General features: G+C 41.8%; 1 protein-coding gene and 1 pseudogene across 1 annotated transcript; both read left to right on the forward strand.

The window, feature by feature from the left end:
- Positions 1–1,020: 1,020 nt before the first annotated feature.
- Positions 1,021–3,511, forward strand: LOC104415928 (3-hydroxy-3-methylglutaryl-coenzyme A reductase 1). Its single transcript, XM_010027355.3, has 3 exons — positions 1,021–2,120; positions 2,260–2,788; positions 2,920–3,511. Exons 1-3 carry the CDS (start codon positions 1,090–1,092, stop codon positions 3,160–3,162), a joined length of 1,803 nt encoding a protein of 600 aa, XP_010025657.2. The 5' UTR covers positions 1,021–1,089; the 3' UTR covers positions 3,163–3,511.
- Positions 3,512–12,991: 9,480 nt separating this feature from the next.
- LOC104417883 lies at positions 12,992–14,171 on the forward strand (annotated as a pseudogene).
- The last annotated feature ends 568 nt before the right edge of the window (positions 14,172–14,739 follow it).

Consider the following 14,739-nt stretch of genomic DNA (forward strand, 5'->3'; position numbering starts at 1 on the left):
GAGGCATGCAAAGTACATCGACATTCTTCCAAGGCCGTCCGATTTGCTAGGGCAATCTAACCTGTCGATAGTGGCATAACTAATGATGATTGTGACCTTTAGTTCCTGCATTAATCGTGATTGTTCTTTTAAACGGGAGTTTTTGGGCAAATCTTGAGGTATTGATTTATCAAGTGCTCTTTTCTCATGTGTTAAAATTCGGGTTCTCTCTTCCTTTGTCTTTATTCATGTTACTTTTTTAATATTTTTTTTTTAGTAAAGGGTAAGAAAACTATTCATGTTACTTTCTCAAAATGATTTGTAACAAACTCCTATTTCAAAGCCAAATTCACCCTTTTCCTCTCCTTTGACGATCAAAATGGCTAGCTTTGGCACAAGGGGAGATTAAGACCCTCCGCACATGGTCCTGAATGACCCTTGGTTTAACCTGAGCGACCGCTCTAGCTTACTTCCTTATGAGAGAAAATGATTAATTATTTCTAAATATTGTCATAAGTTTTTTAATTTTGCCATTGTAGTCCCAACAGACGTAGGAGGAAGAAAAGATTTTACTTGGAATCACTTCAAGGGAGGAAAGGTATTAGGAAACAGTGTCCATCTTTATCTCGTGCTCTTCTATAGTTAGTGACAGTAATAATGCCAAGCATGGCAAATTTGGCAATGCCCACCGTCCAGTTAAGTGGAACTCTCCTTCTTCTTGTTTTGGAATTTTAACTGAGCCGTCGCCATCTCCGTGTGATCCTCCCAAATCACCGGCGGCAGTCGGGATTCGATACCGACGGACGGAGCAGCGGTTATCCCGTTACCAGACACGGAATGGAAGCGAAGGAGAAAGCTAAACAAACGACGAATCCAAAAGCGGGGTCAGAACTCGGAACAGGACAGAAGCATCATCGAAGCCGGCAGAGAAACGACAAAAGAGCTGCACCTTCTCCTCGCATTTCTTTGACTCTTCCCTCCCTAGTCCATTTCTTTGACTCTTCCCTCCCTAGTCCCTATAAATACAGCTCTCCACCCCGACACCCTTCACCACCACCAAGTAATAAAACCTCAAAAGTCAAGCCAACCTCTCTCTTTCTCTCTCTCTATATGTCTACAATGGACGTTAGCCGGCGACCATCCAAGCCCGCTGCGGCGGCGGGCTCCTCCCTCGACGCCAAATCCAAGCACTCGCCATCGCCGCTCAAGTACTACGCCGACGAGGACCCGTCGCTGAAGGTCCCCGCCTTCCTTTACCTGGTCAACGCCTCCGCCATCTGCGCCTTCTTCACCCTCCTCTACTACCTCCTCTCCCGCTGGCGCGAGAAGATCCGCTCCGCCTCCCCGCTCCACGTCCTCTCCGCCCCCGAGCTCGCCGCAATCCTCGCCTTCGCCGCCTCCTCCGTCTACCTCCTCGGCTTCTTCGGGGTCGAGTTCTTCCAGTCCCTCCTCCTCCGCCCCCCCTCCGACATCTGGGCCGACGACGGCGAGGAAGAGAGGGTGGTCTCCGTAGTTGCCGAGGAGGGCGCGCTGAAAGCGCCCTGTGGCCAGGCCCTTGATGAGGAGACCACCAAGCTGGAGTTCGACCCCGTTAAGCCCGCTGCTCCGAAGGCGAAGCCGGTCGAGACAGAGAAATGGGATGAGCCGATCGGTCTGACCGAAGAGGACGAGAAGGTGATCGCCTCGGTGGTGGCGGGAACCACGCCGTCGTACTCGCTGGAGTCAAAGCTCGGGGACTGCAGGAGGGCTGCTGCGATCCGCCGTGAGGCACTGCAGAGGAAGACCGGGAAGTCGCTCGCCGGATTGCCGCTGGAAGGGTTAGACTACGACTCGATTCTCGGGCAGTGCTGCGAGATGCCAGTTGGGTACGTGCAGATCCCCGTGGGAATCGCGGGGCCACTTGTGCTCGACGGGCGGGAGTACTCGGTCCCGATGGCCACGACTGAAGGGTGCCTGGTGGCAAGCGCCAACCGGGGCTGTAAGGCAATCGCGCTGTGCGGCGGCGCAAGCAGCGTCGTCCTGAGGGATGGGATGACGAGGGCGCCGGTTGTGCGCTTCGGGTCGGCTAAGAGGGCCGCGGAGTTGAAGTTTTACCTGGAGAGCCCAGCGAATTTCGAAGTCCTCTCCTCTGTTTTCAACAGGTTGGTCTCGGTCTTGATCAGTCCTGATTAGTAATTCAATCTTGAAAATGCAAAATTTGCTCTTTACAAACTGTAGTCGGCTTTGTGTTTCTGCTACTGTACAATTGGGATGTTCAATTCGATTTGTTTTTTTTTGCAGTTCTAGCCGATTCGGGCGGCTGCAGAGCATCAAGTGCGCAATCGCAGGCAAAAACCTCTACCTAAGGTTCTCGTGCAGCACCGGTGACGCGATGGGGATGAACATGATCTCAAAGGGAGTCCAGAACGTCATGGATTTCCTGCAGAAGGACTTCCCCGACATGGACGTGATGGGGATCTCCGGAAACTTCTGCTCGGATAAGAAGCCCGCAGCTGTGAACTGGATTGAGGGGAGGGGCAAGTCGGTTGTGTGCGAGGCCGTGATCAAGGGCGACGTGGTGAGGAAGGTGCTCAAGACCAGCGTCGAGGCCCTGGTCGAGCTCAACATGCTCAAGAACCTGACCGGCTCCGCAATGGCCGGAGCCCTCGGAGGGTTCAATGCCCACGCCAGCAACATCGTCACGGCAATCTACATTGCCACAGGCCAAGACCCAGCCCAGAACGTGGAGAGCTCTCATTGCATTACCATGATGGAAGCTGTCAACGACGGCAAGGACCTCCATGTCTCTGTCACGATGCCATCGATTGAGGTAAATTCGCTTTTCCTCGATTCGAACAGAACAAAATGGATAATTCAAGAATTCACGATCTGGGAACTCTTAGTTGATGGATGTAGAATTTGCGCCTGACATGAATAAAAATTTGCCTTCTTTCGTTTCAGGTGGGAACAGTTGGAGGTGGGACTCAGCTTGCTTCGCAATCGGCGTGCTTGAATCTGCTCGGAGTGAAGGGGGCCAACAGAGAAGCGCCGGGGTCGAACTCGAGGCTCTTGGCCACTGTTGTGGCCGGCTTGGTCCTCGCGGGAGAGCTCTCTCTGATGTCGGCTCTCGCGGCCGGCCAGCTCGTCAAGAGCCACATGAAGTACAACAGGGCCAACAAGGATGTCTCCAAGGTCTCTTCCTGAACCATGACTGAACTTGCCCTTCTCTGCTTCAAAAGCCTTCGCTGTCTGTGTCAAAGAACGCGAGGAATAATGAGAAAGGAAAGAAATTGGCCACGGTTTAGCCATTGGAGGTGAAAGAATTCAAAGAGAGATCATCAGGGGAGGAGTAGACACCCGACTGTCCGCATTTGTGTTATTTCACACATTCAGTTCATTTTTTTTTCAACCCTCTGTGAATTCCATCTATGTCAAGGGCTCTGCATATTCTGTATACTTGTCGAGAGGAAAAATGATACTAGAAGTGTCATAACATTATTACAGTGCTCATCTCAATACCAAGATTTTTAATGCCATAACTTTTTTATGACACTCATCTCAGTACCAAAACTTTTTAGAGTAATCACTTGAATGTTACTTTCCTGAAAAATCCTTTTCTTGCCACAATGATTTCCTTCGTTGGAAGATTTGACGAGGCATTTATTTAAATAAAATAATGAGGTTGGTTAGAGAAGTCTAATCAACAAAAAAATAATTATAAATTTTCCTTTATTTATGCCCCAAATTGATCAACTGGCTCTAAATTAGGGCCAAGAAACAAACCGAGTGCTGCCATCGCCGTCGACTCCCGACCTCAGGGCTGGCGACCAGAGAAAATGTGTGATAGGTCATTATGTTTATTCTATAACTTTCTCTTTTTATCTTCAGTCCCTCTGTTTGTTTTTCGTGATTTCTCACTGTTTCAAGTCCATTGTCTACTCTTAACCCTACAAATTTTACTGCGTGAAACTGAAAGATAGATGAATGGGCATCAGAAAAATTCTAGGCTATGATATGCTTCGGTGGGAGTGTAGTAGTCTATGTAATGCAGATGAGTTATACGATTTTAGGAATTCAAGAAGTTATCGATGGTGCCGTTCGACTCAACCTTGATGGTGATGCTCTTCCCTATTGGGATTTTCACAAAGATCTGCATCGTTTCTTCACAATGGAGGAGACGACAGTTTAGGATGATGACAGAGAAAAATATGGGTGCCTAAGAGGCTTTTACATAAGGGTTTTTTAGGGTAAGGGAAATGGGTTGGTGATTATTTCATTTTTTGTCAAGATCACCGGGTTGTCTGTCTTTTGTACACCTTTTTTTTTTTGGGTCTAATCCTATCCTATAATACTTATTTAACAAGTCATTGGGTGTGCTGTGTTGTGCGCAAGTAGCGAAACCCTACTCCTTCACTCATGCATCTCCACTCTAGCCACCCAAGAAGAAAGGGAATTGAATTCCTTACCTGCACCTTTCCAAGTGGGATGAGTGGGCCTAGGACAACTCCAAGTGGGTTTTTTGGGTACAGTTGGACGCCTTTTTTCAATAAGATAGTCATGTAAGTTTTAAAAATTTATTCAAAAAGTCATGTAAGATATTTTTGTACTTCAGTAATCGTTCAAAAAGTTTTAGCATTAAATTGAGTACCGTATGAAAGTTATAACATTTTTAATGTCTCTTTCCCATTACTGAGATAGAGTTCATTACAGTGTTTCTCCATATTGCACGTTGAATTCCACGTTTGCCTCAAGTTAAAGCACATTGTGCCATCATTTACTTCGTTAGTGTGGTGAGTTTGGCGCCAGCCACGGTGGACTTTTTTGCATTGGGTTGATGACCAATCATTTATTTCTTTCGCGCACACATCTGGTCAAAATTTGGCTAGCCATTCTACCTATGTAAGTGTGCATGTGTGATTACGCCTTTGTTAATATTATGTACCTTTCTTAAAACGAACAAACGTGGAGCTTTCTTAATGAACCACCCCATTCATAATGGAGCTGTCCTAACTCCAAAGAAGAGCAGTGTTGAAACAACTAGTGCGGATAAGTTGAATCGCATATATATATATATATATATATATATATATATTATACATTTGTATTATGTTTCATAAGTGCATTTACTAGACAGCACACTGTCATCATTGTCGAACAATTAATAGATCTGTCGACTGTATTTGCAGAGAGTAAATGTAGAGTCCGATTGACTTTCGCCGTGCCATTTATATGGAGACGAAGTTCGGTGGATTTGAATCATCATTCAAGAAACAATCTGAGAATCGAAGAGGGCATTAATACCAAGAACTGTAACCTAGAACAGACGGAACATATATAGTTAAGATGGTGCCCTAAGGTTTAGGTAGTTGACGGTAATGTAGAGTTTGATCAACATTTGCCGTGTATGTTTTCCTATATGGGATCGACGTCTTACTAATGCATGGACGTAGACACGCAATAGATGCTTTTAAGAAACTCTTCCTTTCCTTGACTTCAGAAACTATTCGATCATCTAAATTAGAGGCGAAGTTCATCGGACTACATAAAGCTAGGGATTGCAAACATTGCATATTCTCTAATCATATTTAAGATCATGTTTAGATGGGACGTTCGTCCTTCTGATAATGCACTTCCAACGTGAACGTTTTTATTTTATTAGCTTATAATTTAAATAATATAAACATAGTGTTTTGATTAGCAAGGATTTAGCCCTTCTCAGTCATGTTTTGGCTTCTCCATCATCAGCGGCATCACAAATGTCATCAAGATTACGTTTTGTGATTTAAGAAAATTAACTACTTCTTGTCTTTAGTTAAACCTTGTAGAACATTTTGATGGAATTTTTGTTGGCTCGTTCATAGCGCTCATGACTTTTAACCTTATTGATTTTTGTTGAAACATTTTTATCAACTGAATATTGCCTTTTGAATTGTGCTATTGTTTCTTCTATTTTCGAGCGAAATAAAAGATCTCCTCCTCGAGAAAGAGAAGAGGCAGAACAAACTCAACTACTCATACAATAGTTCATGGATTAATCTTGTGAATGTAAGGCTTCTTTCTTCTTAAGTTCTCTCTTTTTGACTATAATAGTTCGTCTCTCATGGATTTTGGCTCTATGTACGATGTTTATGCTCAAAACGAAAGTCGCGAACTTGGCCGGAGCTTGCACTGAGAAATTGACCTACACCAAAATCGAGTTCAAGCAAGCAAGAGATGTTTGAGAAGGAATTAGGGAGATGGATATGGCCAGTCTTGTGCATGTGTTTTTGAATCACTATTTATAGGTCACCCCTCTAGTAGGCTATTGGGTAATGCTTGAGAGGTGGTGATTTTCGTATGACAAGTGCATGAGATGGCTTGACAAGTGGATTTGAACCGCTTGTAGGGATCAATGTATCTCTAGCCTTTCAGATAGTGTTGCACTGTTCCACTTTTAATGAGGTGATTTTAAACTAGTGTCTTGTCAAGTACCATAAATTGAATTGCTCGACCATCAAAATCATGTTTTGGTGGGTCTTCGCATCGGGCTATGCCATTTAACCCCTCGGCATTAATGGAACAAGTGTCATGAGTCAATTGTTCAGTTAAAACCACCACTAACACTTGCCTCCCGCTCTAGTCTCTTTAAGGGTACTTGATAGGATGAGGGTAAATTGGCTTTCACGTATTTTTCCCTTTTGCCATGGGGACAGATGCGAAACACATAGAGCAACCCAAGGTGTCACCAATTTTGGGCCATAAGAATTAACGGCCTATATCTCAATTGACGAACATCGATGTAACTGACACCCATCGCGTCAACTTCTGTTTTACCACAAGATATGCGCTAGGCATGCAAAGGAAGTTACATCACAGTCACTCGAGCAACATAGCTAAAAGCGACTGTCACCTTTAGTTTCTCCGTCAACCATGGCCGATTTCAAGCAAATCTTTGTCAATTTTCATATACCCTCATCTATACCATTCATTTCACACTATTGAGGATTCGAATTCTCTCTCTTCCTTCATCACTATTCATGATCTCCAAAAAGAGAAAGAATAAATTAACCTCCTATAGCAAAACCAAATCAATCTTTTCCCTCTCCTTCGAAGCTCCTACTTCGATCAAATGGTCCAATCAAGTTCTCGGGGAAAAATTACTAAAATAGTTATAAACCTACTGCAATTTTTCCAATTCAGTCTTTAACCCTTTTTTTTTGGTCAATTCAATTATAAATATTTTATAATCGTGCCAATTCAATCCATCCAACCAATTTTGGCCTGCAAACTGTCCGGCCAATTTTTCTCTTTTTTAGAACTTTAATTTTTTTTTCTTCTTCCTCTAGCCGGTCTGGCAATTAGCTAGAGGCTTGGGCCAGCGAGGTCAACCTCCTTGGCCATTAGGACTCAATCACCCTTGGTGAGGGTGAGGCTCTCCCTTGCCTAGCATTGCGACGACGAAGGCAAGGATCGGGTCGAGCTTGTCCAACCATAGGGAGGCTTGCTCTAGCGAGAGCAAAGCTGACCATGGCTCGGCGAGACCTCACCAAGCGATGGTGAGGCTCACCCTTGTCCATAACAACAAGGCTAGCCCTTGCTCTCATTGTGGTAGCACTAGGTGAGGTTGACTTTGCCCAATAGCGGTGAGAGCAAGCCTTGCCCTCACGATCCTCACCGTCGTGATCCTAGTGGCCAGCAAGGTCAACCTTGCCTGCCCTAACCTCTGGTGAAGAAGAAAAGAGAAACCAAAAAAAAAAAAAAAAGAGAGAGAGAAAGAAAACATTAGACAAATAAAAAAAATTTAAGAATTGACATGTCGGTATCAATGAAACAAGGGGTGATGGGTTCCCTGGAATCAAGAACCGCTCACTAAAGACTGGTTTCGCAAAATGAGAATCGAGAATTGGACCACCAATCTAGTTTGGTTCTCGAGTAGATCCATAGAATCGGTCTAATTTGATAGTATCTCGTATATGTTGCATAATATAAGGTTCGAAATCCTCATTATGTAATACCGAACAGAAGGTAATATACATTTTATATAAACTATAAACGCTGACACCAAAATTTGGGAAATGGAACGGAAGGTAATGATTACAGTACACACAATATAAAAGACCAAACAGAAGACCATATACTCATCGTTTGTTGGATGCACACTGTTTAAGGCCAACATCAGGATGGAGCATTATAACGTGACTAAAATACAGAGCTGGAAATCTGCTCGCAAAACAAAACAGAAGGCTCAGAAGGCTCAATCTTCTGATATATGAAGATAAATCTCCTTAAACAAACATAACTAAGCTCAAACAAACATAACCGGGAAACTAGGAAAGGCAGTAGAAAACTAAGATTGACAATTGGATTTCAAAACATAAAAGTTAAAATACATATATAGAGTAGTAGTCCGGATGGGCAGTTCCACACTATAACCAGGAACTAGGAATTAGATTGGACCCCTTGGGAACCGTCCAGAACCGGCCGGTTCGGTTTAGTTTCGGGCTGTCCGAGCAGTTCCTGATTCTTTTGCACACCCCTAGGTGAAACAGCTGGTGCTAGCCGGCGTCCACGTCAACGTTGGCGGCTGATTAGTCAAAATTGATCAGATGAATTGAATTAACACAAATACAAAAGTTTTAGTTTAAATTGGAAAAAAAAAGTTTAGGATTGAATCGGAAAAAATGCAATAGTTTTAGGACTATTTTGGTAATTCTCTCAGTCATTAGCCTAACATTATGGTTCCTACAAATCAATCTTCAACTCCACGACTTAAGCCCACTTAGCATCCTTCCTCCTCCGGTCTAGTTACGATGCACCAAATCTAGGCAAGAGCTATGGCCATCACACCAAACCTACAGTTCCAAATCTAGCAATGAGGATCCTCGCCAAGGAGGTGATTAGCGAGGGACTGAGGTCCTTGCAAAACACTGGAGAGGCTGACAAGGACTGCAACTTCCTTGTAGACCTCTCTTTCGCAAGCTGCCCTGCCCAGATAAGGGTAACTGGTCTGTCAAGGATTTTTGTTTCATGTATGGTGTCGATGCTTAAAACAAGAGTGGCGAACTTGGCTGGAGGTCTCACTGGGAAATTGATCTACACCAATAAAACGGGGTCGAGACGTCCAAGTTTTGTGCCCCGATAGGTCCTGATGAGAGAGAGAGAGAGAGAGAGAGATTTGAGAAGGAATTAAGGAGATAAAAAGTGGTCAACCTTGTACTTACATATTTGAAGTATTATTTGAAGGCTTGTCAGGTAGGGGTGTAAGTGGTTCAATTCGGTTCGGTTTTTCTCGAAAATCAAACCGAATTGAATCGATAAGGAAATTTACTGAACCGAACCAAAATCCAATCCAAATTGAAACAGAACCAAACAAAATCCCGGTTTGATTTAGTTTAGTTCGGTTCAGTCTTTTGGTTTTTACTTTTGTTTTTATTTCTGTTTTTTATTTCTTTTTTTGCTGTTATTTATTGTAAGATTAATTTTCTAATAAAATTGTCTTTTGCCGAGCAAGATAAAAAATTAATTGGTTTTCATAAGAATTTCATTTTTTTTTAATTAGGTGAAAAATAAATTCAATATACCGCCATTACTTTTCCAAATGAAAACAATTTTGTAAATTCTATCACATGGAAATAAAAAAAGAAAAAGCAATATTAAATTCCATAGCAATTCAATTACCTTAACATTACCATTTTAGTTAATTTTTTTTATCGCTTTAAAAGACACCAAAATCCTTATTTTTGGTACGAAATCTAATGTAACACATCAGGTGTATAATACATATAATAGATAATGAAGGCATGAGGACACAATCCATGATTGTGTACTTTGTATTATGTATTCGCTTAATAGGCTTGGAGAAGAATTGGTCCTATATTTCTCCGTGGATAAACATAGAAATATCGGCAGTACCAATAAATGAATTTTAATTACAAAAGAGATGAATGAATTTTATATTATCTTAATTTACTAATTGTAAACTAGACAAATTATGAAATGGTAGATTGGTCTAAAATTAAAGAAACAAATGTTCGAGCCCAAGCAAATTAACATTTTATTTCGTTCGTTTCACAGAAAATATGAATTTAAAAAAAAAAATTCTAAGAAGTCATTTTCTGAAAAATAAACATATTTTCCACTATCGGGCTAAAACCCGAAAATGAACTAGAAAATATTTTTTGCTGTTAGATAAGAAAAATCTTTTCTTACATGCACCCTTTCAATAATTTTTTTTTAAAAATCGTTTTATAATTATTTTTATTCTTTTTTTATTATTTTTATTCTTCTTCTTCTTCATTGGCTTGTCGCGGTCATCGCGATGATGGACAATCGGCTAGAGGCAAGCTGGAGCCTTGCCATAGGTTGGTGAGGCTTGAACTCACCAAATTCTAGCGAGGTCAAGCCTCACCGGGCCTGTGGTGAGGCTAACCTCCTCGCCAGCGCCAAGCTTGAGGTCACCAGATCCAATGAGCTGGGCGAGGATCCAACCTCACCGGAGGTCGCTAGAGCCTTGCCGATGTTTGGTGACCTCTACAAGACTCGAGCTCTACCTAGGTGGCCGGATTTGGCAAGGCTCAAGTTTGCCGGTGTTAGGCGAGCTGGACCTCGCTTGATCAAGCAAGGCTCAACATCACTGGCATCTAACGAGCTTGACCCTTGTCGGCCTGTGATGAGGCTCCAACTCAACTTTGGTCAGTTGTCAGCTGCCACCATTGTCGGCAAACCTATAATATTTATTTCACAAGTCAATAGGTGTGCCATGTGCTATGTGCAAGTAGTGAAATCCTGCTCCCTCACTTATGCGTCCCCACTCCAAAGGGAATCAAATTCCTTACCTTCACCTTCCCAAGTGGAAGGGTGGCCCTAGGGCAGCCCCTTGTGGTTTTTTAATTTTTAATTTTTGTATAGTTGGACATCCTAGTGGTTTTAAAAGATTATTTGAAAAGCCATGTAGGTTTTAAAAATTTATTTGAAAAGCCATGTAAGATTCTTTGTTGGAATTTGTCATCTAAGACATTTAAATGATCGCTCAAAAGTTTTAGCACTAAAATGAGTAGCGTACAAAAGATGTGACAATTTTAATGTCTTTTTCCATTGTTGAGATGGAGTCCAATACAGTGTTTCTCGATATTGCACATTGAATTCCACATATGCTTCAAGCTAAAGCACATTGTGCCATCATCTACTTCTTTAATGTGATGAATTTGGCGCCAGCCACAGTGGACTTTTTTGCATTGGGTTGATGACCAATCTTTTATTTCTTTCGCACACACTTTTGGTCAAAATTTGGCTCCTCATTCTGCCTATGTTAGTGTGCATGTGTGAATTTAATGCCTTCTTTAGTATGATGTACCTTTCTCAAAACGAATGAACAGACGTGAAGCTTTCTTAATGAACCAACCATTAATAATGGAGTTGTCCTAACTCCAAAGAAGAGCAGTGTTGAAACAACTAATGCGGATTTTGACCAATCTCGAGACTTCATTAAAATATAAGTTGAATCGCATATATATATACACACACATTCGTACTATGTTTCATAAGTGCATTTATTAGATAGCACACTGTCATCGTTGTTGATTAATTAATAGATCCATCAACTGTATTTGCGGAGAGTAAATGTAGAGTCCAATTAACTTTTGCCGTGCCATTTATATGGAGATGAAGTTCAGTGGATTTGAATCATCATTTAAGAAACAATCTGAAAATCGAAGAGGGTGTTAAGTACCAAGAACTATAACCTAGAACAAGTGGAACATATATAGTTAAGATGGTGCTGTAAGGTTTAGCTAGTTGACGGTAATGTAGAGTTTGATCAACATTCGCCATGTGTGTTTTCCTCCGTGCATAGTCTAAAATGATTTCAAACTTAACAGTCATATTAATATTTTGAAACGGCTTCAAATTTAATGGCCACATCAATAATCTCAAACGGTTTCAAATGTAACAGTACATTAATGATCTTAAATGGTTTTAGAATCAATCAGCAGTTTAATACCAATTAATGTTCTAAAATAGTTTCAGATGCAACGGTCAAATTAAATATTTGTAACAATTGAAAATTGAATGCCTAGAGTAAAGACCTGTAATAGTTATAAATTAATGCCTGGAATAATGCTCTGTAATGGTATGAGAACTTACATCCGTTAGACATTATGGCCAAATTAATTCTAAAACGGTTTTAGAGTTAATAAGTCAACTTAAATGTGATATGGACTAGACGAGAGCAGATCACAGGATGATCAATCAATAATTGAGAGTGTTGATAGTGATCAACCAAGTCATTCACACACTAGAGCAATTGCTAACACAATTGTAGTTGTGAGATCTCTCAATTTTAATTGCTAACACATTGTAGTTGTGAGATCTCTCAATTTTTCTCTTCTGTTCAACGTGAGATTGGTGGTATGTCTAAACTAGAGGCCCAAAACTTGTGGGATTAGATATGAAGAACGTCAAAATCTGCATTACAAAAAGATCAAACATTTTGCATCTAAAGAATGTCGGACTAGTATTACCAAAAGACATCAGACGTTCGTGATCAAAATTCCAAAAATATTAGAACAATGTTACCAAAAAAAATCAACATTCGTAGTCAAAATTTGAAGAACATCAGGATCACTGCTTTAAGGACATCAGACGTTGTGGTCAGAATCTGAAGAACGTCAAAGCCAAAATTTTTGAGTAAGGACCAAGGTAATGTGATTAGCTTACTTCTCATGTTTACATGTTTTTATTAAAATGAGCAAAAATGCTTTGGAAATATGTGTTAGCAGAAGATCAACGTTCGTAGAAGAACATTAGAATAACTATTGTGAGGACATTAGATGTTCGTGGTCAGAATTTGAAAAACGTCAAAATCAAATTTTTTTAGCAAGAATTAAGGGTAATGTGAATAGCCTACTTCTCATATGTATGTGTTTTTATTAAAATGCGAAAATGCTTTGAAAATATGTGTATAAGTGTTTTTACTTCCCCTGCAAACAGATTTTGATCTTAATTTATTTATGCACGTATTCTTATTTATTAAAACAAAAACCAACAATTTGGCGGCGCAAGCAGCGTCGTCTTGAGGGATGAGATGACGAGGGCGCCTGTCATGCACTTCGGGTCGGCGAAGAGGGCCGCCGAGCTTAAGTTTTACCTGGAGAGCTCGGAGAATTTTTAAGCCCTCTCCTCTGTTTTTAACATGTTGGTCTCGATCTTGATAAAGTCCTGATTAGTAATTCAATCTTGAAAATGCAAAATTTGCTCTTTACAATCTGTAGTCGGCTTTGTGCTTTTGTTAGCGTACAACTTGGATGTTCAATTCAATTTTATTTTGACGCAGTTCTAGCCGATTCGCAGGGCTCCAGAGCTTAAAATGCGCAATCGCGGGCAAAAACCTCTACCTAAGGTTCTCGTGCAGCACCGGAGACGCGATGGGTATGAACATGGTCTTAAAGGGAGTCCAGAACGTCATGGATTTCCGGCAGACGGACTTCCCCGACATAGACGTGATGGGGATCTCTGGCAACTTCTGCTCGGATAAGAAGCCCACGGCAGTGAACAGGATTGAGGGGAAGGGCAAGTCGGTCGTGTGCGAGGCCGTGATCAAGGGCAACGTAGTGAGGAAGGTGCTCAAGACCAGTGTGGAGGCGCTGGTCAAGGTGAACATGCTCAAGAACCTGACCGGCTCGGCAATGGCCAGAGCCCTCGGAGGGTTCAATGCCCACGCCAGCAACATCGTCACGGCAATCTACATTGCCACAGGCCAAGACCCAGCCCAGAACGTGGAGAGCTCTCATTGCATTACCATGATGGAAGCTGTCGACGACGGCAAGGACCTCCATGTCTCTGTCACGATGCCGTCAATTGAGGTAAATTCACTTTTCCTAGATTCGAACAAAACAAAATGGCTAATTCAAGAATTCACCATCTGGGAACTCTTAGTTGATGATGGATGTAGAATTTGTGTTTGACATGAAAAAAATTGCCATCTTTCGTTTCAGGTGGGAACAGTTGGAGGTGGGACTCAGCTTGCCTCGCAATCGGCGTGCTTGAACCTGCTTGAAGTGAAGGGGGCCAACAGAGAAGCGCCGGGGTCAAACTCGTGGCTCTTGGCCACCGTTGTGGCCGGCTCGGTCCTTGCGAGGGAGCTCTCTCTGATGTCGGCTCTCACGGCCAGCCAGCTTGTCAAGAGCCACATGAGGTACAACAGGTCCAACAATGATGTCTCCAAGGTCTCTTCCTGAACCATAACTGAACTTGCCCTTCTCTGCTTCAAAAACCTTCGCTCACTGTATTAAAGAACGCGAGGAATAAACAAGAAAGGAAAGAAATTGGCCACAGTTTAGCCATGGTAGGCAAAAGAATTCAAAGACAGATCATCAGGGAAGGAGGAGACATCCCACTGTCCGTATTTGTATTATTTCACACATTCAGTTCATTTTTTTTTCGACCCTCTGTAAATTCGATCTATGTTGATGGCTCTGCATATTCTGTATACTTGTTGAGAGGAAAAATGATATTAGAAGTGTCACAACATTATTATGGTGCTCAACTTAGTACCAAAATTTTTAATGCAACAACTGTTTTACCATGCTCACTTTAGTACCAAAACTTTTAAAGCGATCACTTAAGTATCACTTTGATAAAAAAGTTTGTTTCTTGCCATTAGGGATTTCCTTTGCAAGAAAATTTGAGGTTGGTAGGAGAAATCTAATCAACAAAAAAATAATTATAAATTGGCATTTATTTCTGCCCCAAATTGATCAACTGGCTCTAAATTTGGGCCAAAGAAACAAACCATGCGTTGGATAT

This window comes from Eucalyptus grandis, chromosome 7 (assembly GCF_016545825.1).
Source record: "Eucalyptus grandis isolate ANBG69807.140 chromosome 7, ASM1654582v1, whole genome shotgun sequence".
NCBI classification, from domain to species: domain Eukaryota; kingdom Viridiplantae; phylum Streptophyta; class Magnoliopsida; order Myrtales; family Myrtaceae; genus Eucalyptus; species Eucalyptus grandis.